At 32.1% G+C, this 20,952-nt stretch overlaps 1 protein-coding gene across 1 annotated transcript in view; it reads left to right on the top strand.

Moving 5' to 3' along the window:
- LOC130167040 (voltage-dependent calcium channel gamma-5 subunit) overlaps positions 1 to 20,952 on the top strand; it is a 39,187-nt gene that overhangs the window by 3,250 nt on the left and 14,985 nt on the right. The window contains exon 2 of the mRNA XM_056372990.1: positions 7,112 to 7,352. Coding sequence (XP_056228965.1) covers positions 7,157 to 7,352 — 196 coding nt within the window. The 5' untranslated portion in view covers positions 7,112 to 7,156. The remainder of the gene's footprint in view (positions 1 to 7,111; positions 7,353 to 20,952) is intronic.

Raw genomic sequence — 20,952 nt, 5'->3', positions numbered from 1 at the left:
TTAAATAGACCTGTCCATCATCATTGTTACAAATATGTCTACATGAAAGGAAGTAGTTCAGGATAATTGTCCCCGATATACACTCTAAGTTTTGGTAAAGCAAATGGGTCTTTGAAGGGTCTTTTGGAGTCATTACTGTTACTTATTTATGATCATCAGGAGCCATTAAATGCAGAGAAGAAATTGACTGACAAGCTATCCATGCACTTTCTGGTCATGATACTGTATGAAGGAGTACGGAGGGGATGACATCTCAAAGCCAAAACCATTTGCTGAAAGACATAAGGGAACTGCCTTTGGAACAGCATGAAAGGCATGGGCTATATCCAGAGCTGCCCCATCCAATTAAGATGATCTGACATTACAGAAGAGAGATGTAATGCATTTTGCAGCCTGCTCTGGAGTCTTGAGGGTGAGGGAAGAGAAGGAAGAGAACACCTCCTACATTAGGTCAGCTGGTTCAGCTGCTTCTATGAAAACGTGTGGCAACATAAAAACAACCACTTGACTGATTTTGTAACCAGAATCCTGTGATTTTTTTATGTGGTGAGAAGGTGAGAATATGACACAAAGATTTCCACATCACTCTCTGTCTTGACAGCTTGCACCACCACCACCTGTCTCTGCTGTTCGCCAGATGATGCACTGTAAGTCATCTGGCCTGCAGCAGGGGTTTAGCTTGAACTACTGTGTGCATTTTCTCATTTTTGGTAGGCATGCCTTCAAGGGAGCGCAGAGGCATCGCCAAAATTACCACTGAGAAATCATCCCTGCTTGGTGGCTCACCACTGGAAGCCCACCTAGCCAAGGATAATGGCTGATATACAAGAATAAGTGGAAAAGATGTTGTCTTCTGATATGACATCAATCCTATAGACACATTGTCAGAGTATGAGCAAAAAAAAAACAAGGTTAGGCTTCTATGTGCATTTTGAAAAAGTCATTTAAAATAAGTAACATACCATAGTGACTCTTGATAACTAATCAGTTAATCTTACTCTAGGTGCTATTGTTAACTATACAAACATCATAAATTAGGATAGATTACACATACCTTTTCCATGTGCACCACATTATCCAGTTGACAACTAAAAATATTTATCATGCATTGTCCAGGTCACTATATTTTTCAAAGGATTTTACTTCTCCTAAAACAGACAAAATTAAACACTAGCATAGTGTTAACAAGATTAATGATGAAGTAGGACTTTCAGATTTGTTTGACAGGATTTTAGGCTTGTGCAGGCTTAGGAAAAAATGTCTTTGTTATAATGGTCTTCCTTAGAGGAAGTAACTATTGAATATAGGGGTAGGTAGCAACTGAATAAGATGTTAAAGTCGCATTTGGATTCCTGATGCCTTTTGTAATTCTTTGTAATACTATTATGACCTGTTACATTCTCTTTAATACTCATGATGCAGAGAAGACAAAAGAAAGTGGCTGAAGACATTTTGTGGGTCAGTGAAATGGGCTCTAATGTATGATGATGCATGAAGTGTGGTTTGTGTGTTATGGCAATACAACTGTCACTTCACCGGCATTTGTGGGTCTGAGCGAGAGAGTACACATGATGTGCGTATGAATCTGTGCACTGATACTGTAGGCATGTGTGGTGTTTTCCCTTTATTACGTCTGTGGCAACTGTACAGGCAGATTCTCGTCAAGCCGATGATGGGGGCTGCCAGCTTTGTCCAGCTGTGTCCGTGGCTTGATGACATATCTCCTCTCTCGTGCATTGGAACCGCTATTGTCCTCAGGCTCGTCCAATCAGCCCCCGTCACATCAACCAACAGCAACTAACTCCCACAGTATTAGTTGCCTGTCCACATCAGAGGCAACAGAGGGACTGCACTCACAGCCATGCTCTTACAGCCACAGTAACTGGGTCAATAAGCACACCAAAAGAGATCCATGCTCTGATGCTGACAAACCCTCGACAGAGATGATGAAATACACTATTTCAAATCATGCTGTTAGTAGTTTTTCAGTGAAATTCAGTGCTTTTGACCACAGTCATGGGCTATATTGAGCTAATTCAGCTCCAATACAACTTTAAAGAAGCCCTGCTTTAGTGAACAATATTTATTTTTAAAGTATTTGCAGATGTCCTTTTATCTAGAAATCATCTGATTCTTCTTGAATCAGACAGAGGTGAGGAAAAAAATTCTCACTTGATCATCACATCTACCAAAATAAATATGCATTTGTGATATTTCCATATTTACAAGTTTTAAACATCAGTGAAAAAGAAAGATGGTCACCATCACCATTGCTGTGTTATACAGGAAAAGAAAGTATTAATTATATTTTAGCAGTCTTAATATAATCTACTGACCAATCACAGACCAGTGATGGTTTGACTTGTTTCAACATCATATTCTACAACAATTATTCTTTGCCTTGTCTTTGCTTTACCAATTGTTTCTGGAAAATGTGACATTTTTGCCAGTGAGCTGTTGAAATTAGGGTTGACAGGAGGTTGGGAGCATATTAGCAAAGAAGACAGAAGAGGAATGCCCTACTTTTGGTGATGACGTGCCCTTTACTCTGGCAGTCGTCTGCATCTGCCTTACTTGATGCCAGCGTGGCCTCTGGACCCCCTAGTGGCATTATTCGGTGCCACATTAATGGTTGAAAATGTAAACAATCTTTTGTTACTTTTAGTTAAATCCCCTTTTTATATTGTGTATGTTACAAGTCTTCTGTGAACTAGTGTAGCAGCCTTGTAAAATGTAGTTTCTGAAACAACTGCAAAGCATCTGCTGAATGTATCAGCACAGGCAGGAGTGGACTCTAATCACAGATTCTAACAGGTTTCTAAAGGAAAAACTGATGTTTATGCATGAGAGAGTGTATTCTATGTATCCCTTTGCAGGCTGGGAAGGACAATAAGGCTTTTTGTTGGTCCCTCATGGCTTTGAACATTTAATGAGAAACATTTTTCAATAAAAAATAAAAGCGATTTCCTCAACTGAGATTGGTCACCATTTATAATCCTTTAGAGACCAAAACAATGATCAGAATTATTAGTAAACATGAAAGATTGAATGTGGTGGTCCGGTGGCTTTGTGGAATGTAAAACCTCATTTTCATGTCATAGATATCATTTTCCCCTCCATTGTGCTCCCTGTCTTATTACCAAGATGAGGCAAGTCAAATGTAGCCAAATCTAAGTTCAAGCCGTTGGTCCGATATTAAAACCTTTGAACCACAACTTTCTTTCCATAAAATGGTTGCAACTTCATTTCTAACAGATTGCAGATGACAGTTCTTCTGAAGTTAAGGGCTACAGTTAATCCGAGGTAATTCTTTAGTCAACAGTGGCCAGCTTCATCATCTTTGGTAACCAATGGGCCTTTTCCCTAAATTGACATTTTGACATATTATAATGCTAATGATCATTCCATTCTATTCCACTCTGTTCCATTCCAGCCAGCCTACACAAATGTAGGTCCCTGGATATGGGACCCCTAAATAGGGCACAATTATTGTTATTTATTACAAATTACTTTCTCTATACAGAAACTGCTAGAAGACCTTTTAGGAAGACTTCCTCCAACACACGAGCAAACGATACTGCATATAAATGAATGAACTATCACCACTGAAATTAATAAGACTTTGGACAACAGTATAAAATGGCTACAACTCCCATCTTTCAACAGTAGAGAGTTTGTCAGTAAAAAATGTGTCTTCACATTTAGTGTAAAGCAGTTGTTGCTGTGGGTCAAACCTTTCAATGGGTTGGATGTGCAGTGACTATGACCACAGCATCACCAGCACAATAACTTTTTTTGTGACAGTGGACTTTACCCTTGTTCTTGTGTGAGGCAGTTTTGGGGTTGTCTGTTTAAATGTTTAGCTTCTGTTTGGTCTTGCATCACTTCTGCCTCTAACTTTAATTTGTGTCCATTGAAAATTTAGGGGATTATTTTTGAGTTGTTTATTACCCACTATATGTCCCTTGATCTGTGAGCACTGTGGGCCATGGACAAATAAGCACAGAGGTACTGTATATTATACAATAGGCTCTATACAATACACATATTTAATTTGCTCATGTAGAGGTCTCATTGTGCTAATGTTAATCTGTCCACAGCCTAATGGAGCTGGTGAGGGATTCGTTGAATGCACTATTGCTGGCACAGGGAAACATTCTGCTAACTGCCATTATGTGTGTGCTGGAAGTTTGAGTTTCATCCAAACTGCACATCTAGCTCTTTTTCTAAGTAGTTTGATGGTGCTAAAAAATATAAAATTCAAATGTAGACTTCTGACCTAATCACTCAAAGCTAAAATCCCAGTTGACAGTAACTCAGCACTACATTTCAAAAAGTTATAATCTTCATTGTAAAGCTTTTGTTGTGACACAGCTATAGTATCATTTGGCAGCTCTGTGTTGCTGTTGTGTGTTGTGCTCACAATAGACAGACAGAGAGAATCTGGTAAATTTGGATATGTGCATCACTTTCAATTTATCAGGCATTAGACTGTCTTGATCCTTCCTGCTCTTGATCTGAATAGTTGAGACGTGTGAATAGCGTGAATAATACCATGGTACTTGTGGGTGGTATTTGTCTGGTCTTTAAGACTGGTATCTGTATGTTACAGCGAAACATGTCTAGCATATGTATGTAACAAAAACACATGCAATGATTTTATTGTCAAATTTTAGATTCAGGTTCAAATACTGTAGTATTACACAAATATTAATGTGATCACTGTGGCTATTTTAAGCATCCTCCCTACTCTTTCTTTACAATATCCTTGTCTATTTTTGTAGGTGCTAGAGAGGTACAACCAACCTAAATAGCTCCTTTATTTCTCATACAGTAATGATATTCTATTTGTGGAAACCCTCATGTAGGTGCAATCAGGACTTCAACGTGTGCTTTTTGCGCTGTGTGACTAAAAACAGCTTGTTGAGCGTAATAACACAAAAAGGTCTACTGAGTGGAAAGTTGTTGCTTGATGCTAAATGACTAAAATTAGAGCCCTTACATGGACATGGTAAATGAATGGCCACTGATTGCACCATGGTCAAGAATAGCTGAGGTTTAATGATAGTCCTCTCTCATTAGTTTGGTCCCTTGTGCTTTAGTGAACTCTGATTGCCATATGCATGCAGCCACTTCCAATCACCATCTGACCTGTGGTTCATAGTTCGAAGGCAGGGAGGGAGAGACACTTATAGCTGTCCTTGTGTTTCTTGTGTAAGAAAAAAATAGTCAAGACTGGAGTTTGTGTGTTTTTCTGAACACTGTTTTCTTTGTTTAAAATTTTAATAGCCACAGTTGTAGTCATAAATCTTTCACATTCTGGATCAAGGCAATTGTCATACTTGCGTATGTTAGAAATGTCATTTCAAATTAGAAGATGTAGGAGGTCAAATATGCCTTGGTCTATTATTTTCAGGGCATCTAAATAAGATGAGTAATAACAACTCCAAGCATGCATGCGTGTGCATGTATGTATGGGTGAGAACATGCAAGATTAACTTATTCATATCTTCGCATGTAAAGCAAGAATTATTTAAATTCTCTTTAAAAAGATACATTTTAATTTCAACTTCTAAAACATGGGTTTTTACTTAACTGGGACGATACAAATAAACACTTTTACATATGAGGAAGAGAAATGGATAAAAACAGAATAGACTGAATGCATGTGTACAGCGTACAAATCTTTTTAGTGCGAGCTGCACTTGCAACAATAGTCTTCTACGATTTATTACCCTTTGTAAGAATGAAGTAGGGCAACTGGCTTCATGCCCATTAGAGGGATGAGGTTGGAGCATGTGGTTATAAATTATCTTACACAAGGAAAGCTATGGGATATATACATTGAACACCATATAACCATATGGACAAAATTAGTTGTTGAATTTGTCTTGTTTTCTATGATATGTCCTTGTTTTTCTAATGAACTGTATACATGTGTATATGTATATGTCATAGTATAGTAAGGCATGTAGATATAACCTATCAGCTACAACTAAATGAGGTGTGGGAAATTTAAAAACGTTTAATGCCAGTGTCTCCTCTGCTGAAAGCATGCAGAAATTTGTTGAAACATTAGTTGCTGCATCTTCTTAAAAGCTTTATTTAAAACCATGAGCTCCACACCAGATCCCTTCTACATCTGACTCTTCTGTCTGTTGAGACACCGGTTGTGCACTGCAAGCTGGCTGATGTGTGGAGATTTCCCTACTCTGTTCTACTGAGGCTTTACATCTAGTCGTGGTACAAGAAGTTGATCCACGGAGAGAGAGAGAGAAAAAAAATCTGCCGCAAAAGTTCAAAATCCTTTCACATATTCACTCCCATCTTTCCAGTCTCCCAGTGGGTGCTCAATGTGGCAGCACACTGAGAACTCATTATGTAAAATCAATTCCTTTCAACATGTATCCCATGCCAAGCTCCCCAGCGCTCCAGCTTCCGGCAAATGTGGGCATCAGCTACCATACGAACAGATCCATTGTTTTGTGTGACGAGTGCACACATTCATATGCTGACACATACTGCACACCATCTGCAATGTCGCTTCCGCATCACTTGATGTAAGGAGAAAGAGGAAGTGGATTTATATCAGATATTAGGAGTTGTGCTTGGTTTTGTTTTATAATTCTCTTTTTAACATTATTAGTGGATTGAGTTATATTTCGGTTCTTTTTGCTGGAGGCATTGTGATAGAACACTTTACGTAGTGCTTTTCTTTTTCCACACATGCCCCACTAAGCCCTCAGCCCTGCACAATGTGGTGATTTAGATTCTAATGGAGGAGAGGGAATCTTTCCCAGATTTCTTTCTCAGCTGAAAGGAAGTAAGTCCTCTGTTATGCTACAGTATCTGCTATCACATTCCCATTTATTACTTTCCATTCAATTCCAAATCATCTCCATTGTCAGTAATGAACTCGAATTAAGATGAATCAGTCCTCAGAACATCACCCAGATTTTCCCACTACCCAGCAAACCACAGATGCACTTTCCATCTATTTCCTCCTTGCTTGCCCCAGGGACAGTTTGATCTTCTCTCAGGTGGGCTTTCATGATTTCTTTCTGATGAAATTGGTGAAGATGTTTTTCTTTTTTTTCCTCCATCTTCCCAGCACCTCTTTCTGCCAGCGGCGCCCCCCTGCTGTTGAGGCTGTGGTATGAGCCTATGTGGCAGGAAGGCGCTGACGTTGCTGAGCAGCGTGTTCGCTGTCTGCGGCCTGGGCCTGTTAGGGATTGCTGTAAGCACCGACTACTGGCTCTACCTGGAGGAGGGCGTCATCCTTCCCCTCAACCAGAGCACCGAGATACGCATGTCCCTTCACTCTGGTCTTTGGAGGGTCTGCTTCTTGGCTGGTGAGTTGGCATGAAGTCTGAAATACACAGATGACATAACCCAAATCCTGTATGTTAATGTCACCAATGCAAGGTGAAGTAGATGTTTTATTTTAGGCAGGATTTTGATGCCATCTGTCAAACAATTTGTGTTCTATACCAATATTCAGGAAAATTGGTGAACTATTAGTGAATTTAGCAACACCTCAATCCTTCTAAAGATTATGGGACAATGGGAAGATATTAAATTGTACATACAGTATAGATGTGTGCAAAGAGGTTCAATGTTTCTGACCAGCACAGTGTTGTTTGAGTGTGCTCTGTCCTACACAAATCTTTGGTGAATCAGGGCCTCAATGTCTAGTTTTCAATCTAATGTTTATTGCATATGCACAGTTATCTTTGTCTCTTTCCTCTTTACTTCCTCCTCTTTAACCACTAGACTGCTGCAAATATAGAAGACTAGTCTTGAGCATGAATTTTGTTTTACTTTGCTTTCACCTTTTTGCGGCAGTTGGACCACTACCTCTTCTTTTGTATGTCCAACTGTACTTCAGCTCTATGCAGCACTGCTGGAAGTATGGAGGTAGATTGTTTCAATATTATTTTTGTTAACAGATTGACAATCTGTGCGTAAATGTGTAATCTGTAAATATAAAACACCTTCCACAAATATGAAAAATAAATGTTCAAATTCAAAAAATATTCTTGCAAATATAAAACAGATTTGCAAATGAAAAAGTTATTGTGAATACATTCAGTTAATCTAAAAATAAATGAAAAGCATTTGTGTCTTCTTGCTTACTATACGCAATTTTAATGCCTTACATTACTTTGACTTTCTTTTGTGTTACATTACTATGACATTCTAGTGGGGTGATGTGATAGTACAGTCATTAGCTCTTTTGCACACAAAGTTAATTAGCAACTCTAATTTCTTACTATACTGACTTTTAATGCCTTACTATCACATTTTTATGCCTCACTATACTATGACTTTCTTTTGCCTTTTACATTGATATGACATTGTAATGGAGTGGTGTGGTAGTATACAGGTTAGCACTTTTGGCCCCCACAGAAAAGTTGTGGGTTGAATCCCTTAGCCTGTGGCCTTTCTGTATGGAGTTTGAATTTTCTCCCTTTGCCTGCAAACCAAAGGCATGCACATAAGGTTAATTAACAAATCTAATTTCTTACTATTCTTACTTTAAATGTCTTACTATACTATGACTTCTTATGCCTGACTATACTACTATATTTCTATGCCTTACATTACTATGATATTGTAATGGTGTGGTGGGGTGGTACAGTGGTTAACACTGTTGCCCCTCAGTGTTTGGGGATTGTGGGTTCAGATCTGCCTGGGGCCTTTCTTTCAGTTTGGATTTTATCCCTGTGCCTGCAATCCAAAGACGTGCACATAAGGTTCTTTAGCGACCCAAATTTCTTACTATACTCACTTTTTTATGCCTTACTATAGTATGACGTTTTTATAACGTTTTTATGCATTACTATATACTATGTTGTTGTTATGCCTTACTATACTTTGTTGTTGTTATGCCCTACTATACTATGACTTTGTTATTGGATGTTGTGGTAGTACAGTGGTTACCCCTCACAGAGAAGGGTCTGGTTGTGAAGGTTATGACATTTTTATGACGTTTTTATTTCTTACTATACTATGGCATTTTTATGACAGTTTTATGCCTTATTATACTATGACGTTTTTATTATGTTTTAATGCATTATTATACTATGGCATTTTTTTTGACAGTTTTATGCCTTATTAAACTATGACATTTTTATTATGTTTTAATGCCTTACTATACTATGGTGTTTTTATGATGTTTTTATGCCTTACTATATTATGATGTTTTTATACCTTATTATACTATGTTGTTGTTATGCCTTACTATAATATGACATGTAATTGGTAGTTATGGTATTACAGTGATTTGCACTGTTACCCCTCACAGAGAGGGTTTGAATCCCGAGCCTGGGGCCTTTCTGTGTGTAGTTTGGATTTTCTGCCTTTGCCTGCAATCCAAAGCCATGCACACAAGGTTAATTAGCAACTCTAATTTCTTACGATACTGACTTTTAATGTCTTGCTATAACATTTTTATGCCTCTCTATACCATGACGTTTTGATGACTTAATATACTATGACATTTTGATGCCTTAGTATCCTGACGTCTATATGACGTTTTTTTATGTCTTGCTATACTATGACGTTTTTATGATATTTTTATGCCTTACTTTACTATGACAATTATGCCTTACTATACTATGACGTTTTGATACCTTACTATACTATGACGTTTTGATGCCTTAATATACTATGACGTTTTTACATTATGTATGCCTTAGTATCCTATGACGTCTATATGACATTTTTTATGCCTTACTATACTATTACGTTTTTAATGCCTTATATTACTATGACATTTGTATGTGGTAATATACTATGACATTTTTATGCCTTACTATACTATGACATTTTGATGCCTTAATATACTATGAGGTTTTTACGTTACTTATGCCCGTCTATCCTATGACGTCTATATGACGTTTTTTATGCCTTACTATACAATGACGTTTTTATGACGTTTTTATGCCTTGCTATACTATGACTTTTTTATGCCTTACTATACGATGACGTTTTTATGATGTTCGTATGCCTTACTATACTATGACGTTTTTACGTTATTTATGCCTTTCTATCCTATGACGTCTATATGATGTTTTTTATGCCTTACTATACAGTGACGTTTTTATGACTTTTTTATGCCTTACTTTACTATTGCGTTTTTATGCCTCACTATGCTCTGACATATTATGCCTTAATATGCTATATATGCTATGTCGTAATATAATATGACGTTTTTATACCTTACTATACTATGACAATTTTTTATGTCCTAATATAATATGACGTTTTTTATGCCTTACTATACTATGACATTTTTATGATGTTTTTATGCCTTACTATACTATGACATTTTTATGATGTTTTTATGCCTTACTATACTATGACATTTTTTATGTCATAATATAATATGACATTTTTTATGCCTTACTATACTTTGATGTTTTTATGATATTTGTATGCCTTACTATGCTATGACATTTTTATGCCTTACTTCATACTATTACATTTTTTTATGTTGAAAAATAATATGACGTTTTTTGAATATTTTTATGCCTTACTATACTATGACATTTTTTATGACTTTTTTATGCATTACTACAATATTGCGTTTTTATGCCTCACTATACTGTGACGTTTTGATGCCTTACTATACATAATGTTTTTATGATGTTTTTATGCCTTACTATACTATGACGTTTTATATACCATACTATACTATGACATTTTTTATGCCTCACTATACTATGACGTTTTTATGACATTTTTTATGCCTTACTATACTGTGACGTTTTTAGGCCTTGTTATACAATGAAGTTTTTACTGTACTATTACGTTTTTTTATGTCATAATATAATATGACATTTTTTTGATATTTTTATGCCTTAGTATACTATGGCAATTATGCCTTACTATACTATGACGTTTTGATACCTTACTATACTATGACGTTTTGATGCCTTAATATACTATGACGTTTTTACATTATGTATGCCTTAGTATCCTATGACGTCTATATGACATTTTTTATGCCTTACTATACTATTACGTTTTTAATGCCTTATATTACTATGACATTTGTATGTGGTAATATACTATGACATTTTTATGCCTTACTATACTATGACATTTTGATGCCTTAATATACTATGAGGTTTTTACGTTACTTATGCCCGTCTATCCTATGACGTCTATATGACGTTTTTTATGCCTTACTATACAATGACGTTTTTATGACGTTTTTATGCCTTGCTATACTATGACTTTTTTATGCCTTACTATACGATGACGTTTTTATGATGTTCGTATGCCTTACTATACTATGACGTTTTTACGTTATTTATGCCTTTCTATCCTATGACGTCTATATGATGTTTTTTATGCCTTACTATACAGTGACGTTTTTATGACTTTTTTATGCCTTACTTTACTATTGCGTTTTTATGTCTCACTATGCTCTGACATATTATGCCTTAATATGCTATATATGCTATGTCGTAATATAATATGACGTTTTTATACCTTACTATACTATGACAATTTTTTATGTCCTAATATAATATGACGTTTTTTATGCCTTACTATACTATGACATTTTTATGATGTTTTTATGCCTTACTATACTATGACATTTTTATGATGTTTTTATGCCTTACTATACTATGACATTTTTTATGTCATAATATAATATGACATTTTTTATGCCTTACTATACTTTGATGTTTTTATGATATTTGTATGCCTTACTATGCTATGACATTTTTATGCCTTACTTCATACTATTACATTTTTTTATGTTGAAAAATAATATGACGTTTTTTGAATATTTTTATGCCTTACTATACTATGACATTTTTTATGACTTTTTTATGCATTACTACAATATTGCGTTTTTATGCCTCACTATACTGTGACGTTTTGATGCCTTACTATACATAATGTTTTTATGATGTTTTTATGCCTTACTATACTATGACGTTTTATATACCATACTATACTATGACATTTTTTATGCCTCACTATACTATGACGTTTTTATGACATTTTTTATGCCTTACTATACTGTGACGTTTTTAGGCCTTGTTATACAATGAAGTTTTTACTGTACTATTACGTTTTTTTATGTCATAATATAATATGACATTTTTTTGATATTTTTATGCCTTAGTATACTATGGCGTTTTTATGACATTTTTATGCCTTACTTTACTATGACATTTTTATGCCTTACTATACTATGACGTTTTGATGCCTTACTATACAATGACAATTTTTTATGTCATAACATAATTTGACATTTTTTATGCCTTACTTTACTATGATGTTTTTATGCCTTACTATACTATTATATGTTTTTATGTCGTAAAAAAATATGAATTTTTTTATATCTTACTATACAATGACAATTTTTTATGTCATAACATAATTTGACGTTTTTATGCCTTACTTTCGTATGACATTTTTATGTTATTTATGCCTTTGTATACTATGACGTATGCCTTCATATACTATGATGTTTTTACGCTATTTATGCCTTTCTATGCTATGACGTCTATATGACGTTTTCTATGCTTTACTTTAATATGACGTTTTTATGCCTTACTATACTATTATATTTTTTATGTCGTAATAAAATTTTTTATATCTTACTATACTATGACAATTTTTTATATCATAACATTATTTGACGTTTTTATGCCTTACTTTACTATGACGTTTTTATGCCTTACTTTCTTATGACATTTTTATGACATTTTTATGCCTTACTATAGTATGACATTTTGATACCTTACTATACTATGAAATTTTGATGCCTTACTATACTATGACATTTTTATGACATTTTTATGCCTTACTTTACTATGACGTTTTCATGCCTTACTATACTATGACGTTTTCACGCCTTACTATACATAATGTTTTTATGATGTTTTTATGCCTTACTATACTATGACGTTTTTACGTTAATTATGCCTTTGTATACTATGACCTTTTTTTGATATTTTTATGCCTTACTTTACTATGAAGTTCTTATGCCTATTTATCGCATGACATTTTTATTACATTTTTATGCCTTACTATCGTATGACATTTTTATTACATTTTTATGCCTTACTATAGTATGACATTTTGATACCTTACTATACTATGAAATTTTGATGCCTTACTATACTATGACATTTTTATGACATTTTTATGCCTTACTATAGAATGACGTTTTGATACCTTACTATACTATGAAGTTTTGATGCCTTACTATACTATGACATTTTTATGACATTTTTATGCCTTACTTTACTATGACGTTTTTATGCCTTACTATACTATGACGTTTTTATCTCTTACTATCATATGACATTTTTATGACATTTTTATGCCTTACTATATTATGACGTTTTTTATGCCTTACTATAATATGACGTTTTTACGTTATTTATGCCTTTGTATACTATGACCTTTTTATGATATTTTTATGCCTGACTTTACTATGACATTTTTATGCCTATTTATCGTATGACATTTTTATGACATTTTTATGCCTTACTATAGTATGACGTTTTGATACCTTACCATATTATGACGTTTTGATGCCTTACTATACTATGACATTTGTAAGAAATTTTTATGCCTTGCTATACTATGACGTTTTGATGCCTTACTATACATGATGTTTTTATGATGTTTTTATGCCTTACTATACTATAACGTTTTATATACCTTACTATACTGTGACATTTGTTATGCTTTACTATTCTATGACGTTTTTATGACATTTTGTATGCCTTACTATACTGTGACGTTTTTAGGACTTGTTATACAATGACGTTTTTAAGTCTTACTGTAGTATTAAGTTATTTTATGTCGTAATATAATATGACGTTTTTTTGATATTTTTATGCCTTAATATACTATGGCGTTTTTATGATATTTTTATGCCTTACTTTACTACGACGTTTTTATGCCTATTTATCATATGACATTTTTATGACATTTTTATGCCTTACTATAGTATGACGTTTTGATACCTTGCTATACTATGACGCTTCGATGCCTTACTATACTATGACATTTTTATGACATTTTTATGCCTTACTATACTATGACGTTTTGATGCCTTACTATACATAATGTTTTTATTATGTTTTTATGCCTTACTTTACTATGACGTTTTATATACCTTACTATACTATGACGTTTTTATGACATTTTTTATGCCTTACTATACTGTGTGTTTTTAGGCCTTGTTATACAATGACGTTTTTAAGTCTTACTGTACTATTAGGTTTTTTTTATGTCGCAATGCCTTACTTTACTATGAAGTTTTTATCTCTTACTATCATATGATATTTTTATGACATTTTTATGCCTTACTTTACTATGACGTTTTTATGCCTATTTATCGTATGAAATTTTTATTACATTTTTATGCCTTACTATCATATGAGATTTTTATGACATTTTTATGCCTCACTATAGTATGACGTTTTGATACCTTGCTATACTATGACGTTTTGATGCCTTACTATACTATGACATTTTTATGACATTTTTATGCCTTACTATACATATTATTTTTATGATGTTTTTATGCCTAACTATACTATGACGTTTTATATACCTTACTATACTATGACATTTTTTATGCCTTACTATACTATGACGTTTTTATGACGTTTTGATGCCTTACTATACTATTATATTTTTTTATGTCGTAAAAAAATATGAAATTTTTTATATCTTACTATACCATCACATTTTTTATGCCTTACTATACTATGACGTTTTTGTGACATTTTTTATGCCTTACTATACTGTGACGTTTTTAGGCCCTGTTATACAATGACGTTTTTAAGTCTTACTGTACTATTAGGTTTTTTTTATGTCGCAATATAATATGACTTTTTTTTTTTATTTTTTAATGCCTTAGTATACTATGGCGTTTTTATGATATTTTTATGCGTTACTTTACTATGACGTTTTTATCTCTTACTATCATATGACATTTTTATGATATTTTTATGCCTTACTTTACTATGACGTTTTTATCTCTTACTATAGTATGACGTTTTTATGATGTTTTTATGCCTTACTATAATATGATGTTTTCATGCCTAACTATACTATGACATTATTATAACATTTTTATGCCTTACTATACTATGATATTTTTATGCCTAACTTTACTATGACGTTTTTATGCCTATTTATCGTATGAAATTTTTATTACACTTTTATGCCTTACTATCATATGAGATTTTTATGACATTTTTATGCCTCACTATAGTATGACGTTTTGATACCTTGCTATACTATGACGTTTTGATGCCTTACTATACTATGACATTTTTATAACATTTTTATGCCTTACTATACTATGACATTTTTTATGCCTTACTATACTGTGACGTTTTTAGGCCTTGTTATACAATGACGTTTTTAAGTCTTACTATACTATTACGTTTTTTTATGTCGCAATATAATATGACGTTTTTTTTAAATATTTTTATGCCTTAGTATACTATGGCGTTTTTATGATATTTTTATGCCTTACTTTACTATGACGTTTTTATCTCTTACTATCATATGACATATTTATGACATTTTTATGCCCTACTATACTATGACGTTTTTATGATGTTTTTATGCCTTACTATAATGACGTTTTCATGCCTTACTATACTATGACGTTTTCATGCCTTACTATACATAATGTTTTTATGATGTTTTTATGCCTTACTATAATATGATGTTTTCATGCCTTGCTATTCTATGACGTTTTTTATGCCTTACTATACTATGACGTTTAGATGCCTAACTATACTATGACATTATTATAACATTTTTATGCCTTACCATACTATGATGTTTTGATGCCTTACTATACATACTGTTTTTATGATGTTTTTATGCCTTACTATACTATGACGTTTTTACGTTATTTATGCCTTTGTATACTATGACCTTTTTATGATATTTTTATGCCTTACTTTACTATGACGTTTTAATGCTTATTTATCGTATGACATTTCTATGACATTTTTATGCCTTACTATAGTATGACGTTTTGATACCTTACTATACTATGACGTTTTGATGCCTTACTATACTATGACATTTTTATGCCTTACTATACTATGACGTTTTGATGCCTTACTATACATAATGCTTTTATGATGTTTTTATGCCTTACTATACTATGACGTTTTATATACCTTACTATACCATGACGTTTTTATGACATTTTTTATGCCTTACTATACTGTGTGTTTTTAGGCCTTGTTATACAATGACGTTTTTAAGTCTTACTGTACTATTAGGTTTTTTTTATGTCGCAATGCCTTACTTTACTATGAAGTTTTTATCTCTTACTATCATATGATATTTTTATGACATTTTTATGCCTTACTTTACTATGACGTTTTTATGCCTATTTATCGTATGAAATTTTTATTACATTTTTATGCCTTACTATCATATGAGATTTTTATGACATTTTTATGCCTCACTATAGTATGACGTTTTGATACCTTACTATACTATGACGTTTTGATGCCTTACTATACTATGACATTTTTTATGACATTTTTATGCCTTACTATACATATTATTTTTATGATGTTTTTATGCCTAACTATACTATGACGTTTTATATACCTTACTATACTATGACATTTTTTATGCCTTACTATACTATGACGTTTTTATGACGTTTTGATGCCTTACTATACTCTTATATTTTTTTATGTCGTAAAAAAATATGAAATTTTTTATATCTTACTATACCATCACATTTTTTATGCCTTACTATACTATGACGTTTTTGTGACATTTTTTATGCCTTACTATACTGTGACGTTTTTAGGCCCTGTTATACAATGACGTTTTTAAGTCTTACTGTACTATTAGGTTTTTTTTATGTCGCAATATAATATGACTTTTTTTTTTTATTTTTTAATGCCTTAGTATACTATGGCGTTTTTATGATATTTTTATGCGTTACTTTACTATGACGTTTTTATCTCTTACTATCATATGACATTTTTTATGATATTTTTATGCCTTACTTTACTATGACGTTTTTATCTCTTACTATAGTATGACGTTTTTATGATGTTTTTATACCTTACTATAATATGATGTTTTCATGCCTAACTATACTATGACATTATTATAACATTTTTATGCCTTACTATACTATGATGTTTTAATGCCTTACTATACTATGATGTTTTTACGTTATTTATGCCTTTCTATACTATGACCTTTTTATGATATTTTTATGCCTCACTTTACTATGACGTTTTTATGCCTATTTATCGTATGAAATTTTTATTACACTTTTATGCCTTACTATCATATGAGATTTTTATGACATTTTTATGCCTCACTATAGTATGACGTTTTGATACCTTGCTATACTATGACGTTTTGATGCCTTACTATACTATGACATTTTTATAACATTTTTATGCCTTACTATACTATGACATTTTTTATGCCTTACTATACTGTGACGTTTTTAGGCCTTGTTATACAATGACGTTTTTAAGTCTTACTATACTATTACGTTTTTTTATGTCGCAATATAATATGACGTTTTTTTAAAATATTTTTATGCCTTAGTATACTATGGCGTTTTTATGATATTTTTATGCCTTACTTTACTATGACGTTTTTATCTCTTACTATCATATGACATATTTATGACATTTTTATGCCCTACTATACTATGACGTTTTTATGATGTTTTTATGCCTTACTATAATGACGTTTTCATGCCTTACTATACTATGACGTTTTCATGCCTTACTATACATAATGTTTTTATGATGTTTTTATGCCTTACTATAATATGATGTTTTCATGCCTTGCTTTTCTATGACGTTTTTTATGCCTTACTATACTATGACGTTTAGATGCCTAACTATACTATGACATTATTATAACATTTTTATGCCTTACTATACTATGATGTTTTGATGCCTTACTATACATACTGTTTTTATGATGTTTTTATGCCTTACTATACTATGACGTTTTTACGTTATTTATGCCTTTGTATACTATGACCTTTTTATGATATTTTTATGCCTTACTTTACTATGACGTTTTAATGCTTATTTATCGTATGACATTTCTATGACATTTTTATGCCTTACTATAGTATGACGTTTTGATACCTTACTATACTATGACGTTTTGATGCCTTACTATACTATGACATTTTTATGCCTTACTATACTATGACGTTTTGATGCCTTACTATACATAATGCTTTTATGATGTTTTTATGCCTTACTATACTATGACGTTTTATATACCTTACTATACCATGACGTTTTTATGACATTTTTTATGCCTTACTATACTGTGTGTTTTTAGGCCTTGTTATACAATGACGTTTTTAAGTCTTACTGTACTATTAGGTTTTTTTTATGTCGCAATGCCTTACTTTACTATGAAGTTTTTATCTCTTACTATCATATGATATTTTTATGACATTTTTATGCCTTACTTTACTATGACGTTTTTATGCCTATTTATCGTATGAAATTTTTATTACATTTTTATGCCTTACTATCATATGAGATTTTTATGACATTTTTATGCCTCACTATAGTATGACGTTTTGATACCTTGCTATACTATGACGTTTTGATGCCTTACTATACTATGACATTTTTATGACATTTTTATGCCTTACTATACATATTATTTTTATGATGTTTTTATGCCTAACTATACTATGACGTTTTATATACCTTACTATACTATGACATTTTTATGCCTTACTATACTATGACGTTTTTATGACGTTTTGATGCCTTACTATACTATTATATTTTTTTATGTCGTAAAAAAATATGAAATTTTTTATATCTTACTATACCATCACATTTTTATGCCTTACTATACTATGACGTTTTTGTGACATTTTTATGCCTTACTATACTGTGACGTTTTTAGGCCCTGTTATACAATGACGTTTTTAAGTCTTACTGTACTATTAGGTTTTTTTTATGTCGCAATATAATATGACTTTTTTTTTTTATTTTTTAATGCCTTAGTATACTATGGCGTTTTTATGATATTTTTATGCGTTACTTTACTATGACGTTTTTATCTCTTACTATCATATGACATTTTTATGATATTTTTATGCCTTACTTTACTATGACGTTTTTATCTCTTACTATAGTATGACGTTTTTATGATGTTTTTATACCTTACTATAATATGATGTTTTCATGCCTAACTATACTATGACATTATTATAACATTTTTATGCCTTACTATACTATGATGTTTTAATGCCTTACTATACTATGATGTTTTTACGTTATTTATGCCTTTCTATACTATGACCTTTTTATGATATTTTTATGCCTCACTTTACTATGACGTTTTTATGCCTATTTATCGTATGAAATTTTTATTACACTTTTATGCCTTACTATCATATGACATTTTTATGACATTTTTATGCCTCACTATAGTATGACGTTTTGATACCTTGCTATACTATGACGTTTTGATGCCTTACTATACTATGACATTTTTATAACATTTTTATGCCTTACTATACTATGACATTTTTATGCCTTACTATACTGTGACGTTTTTAGGCCTTGTTATACAATGACGTTTTTAAGTCTTACTATACTATTACGTTTTTTTATGTCGCAATATAATATGACGTTTTTTTTAAATATTTTTATGCCTTAGTATACTATGGCGTTTTTATGATATTTTTATGCCTTACTTTACTATGACGTTTTTATCTCTTACTATCATATGACATATTTATGACATTTTTATGCCCTACTATACTATGACGTTTTTATGATGTTTTTATGCCTTACTATAATGACGTTTTCATGCCTTACTATACTATGACGTTTTCATGCCTTACTATACATAATGTTTTTATGATGTTTTTATGCCTTACTATAATATGATGTTTTCATGCCTTGCTATTCTATGACGTTTTTTATGCCTTACTATACTATGACGTTTTTGTGACATTTTTTATGCCTTACTATACTGTGACGTTTTTAGGCCCTGTTATACAATGACGTTTTTAAGTCTTACTGTACTATTAGGTTTTTTTTTATGTCGCAATATAATATGACTTTTTTTTTTTATTTTTTAATGCCTTAGTATACTATGGCGTTTTTATGATATTTTTATGCGTTACTTTACTATGACGTTTTTATCTCTTACTATCATATGACATTTTTATGATATTTTTATGCCTTACTTTACTATGACGTTTTTATCTCTTACTATAGTATGACGTTTTTATGATGTTTTTATGCCTTACTATAATATGATGTTTTCATGCCTAACTATACTATGACATTATTATAACATTTTTATGCCTTACTATACTATGATGTTTTGATGCCTTACTATACATACTGTTTTTATGATGTTTTTATGCCTTACTATACTATGACGTTTTTACGTTATTTATGCCTTTGTATACTATGACCTTTTTATGATATTTTTATGCCTTACTTTACTATGACGTTTTAATGCTTATTTATCGTATGACATTTCTATGACATTTTTATGCCTTACTATAGTATGACGTTTTGATACCTTACTATACTATGACATTTTTATGCCTTACTATACTATGACGTTTTGATGCCTTACTATACATAATGCTTTTATGATGTTTTTATGCCTTACTATACTATGACGTTTTATATACCTTACTATACCATGACGTTTTTATGACATTTTTTATGCCTTACTATACTGTGACGTTTTTAGGCCTTGTTATACAATGATGTTTTTAAGTCTTACTGTACTATTAAGTTTTTTTATGTCGCAATATAATATGACGTTTTTCTTATATTTTTTGCCTTAGTATACTATGGCGTTTTTATGATATTTTTATGCCTTACTTTACTATGACCTTTTTATCTCTTACTATCATATGACATTTTTATGACATTTTTA

The sequence above is a fragment of the Seriola aureovittata genome, chromosome 3, assembly GCF_021018895.1.
Source record: "Seriola aureovittata isolate HTS-2021-v1 ecotype China chromosome 3, ASM2101889v1, whole genome shotgun sequence".
NCBI classification, from domain to species: domain Eukaryota; kingdom Metazoa; phylum Chordata; class Actinopteri; order Carangiformes; family Carangidae; genus Seriola; species Seriola aureovittata.
This window is presented reverse-complemented; position numbering and strand designations above follow the sequence as displayed.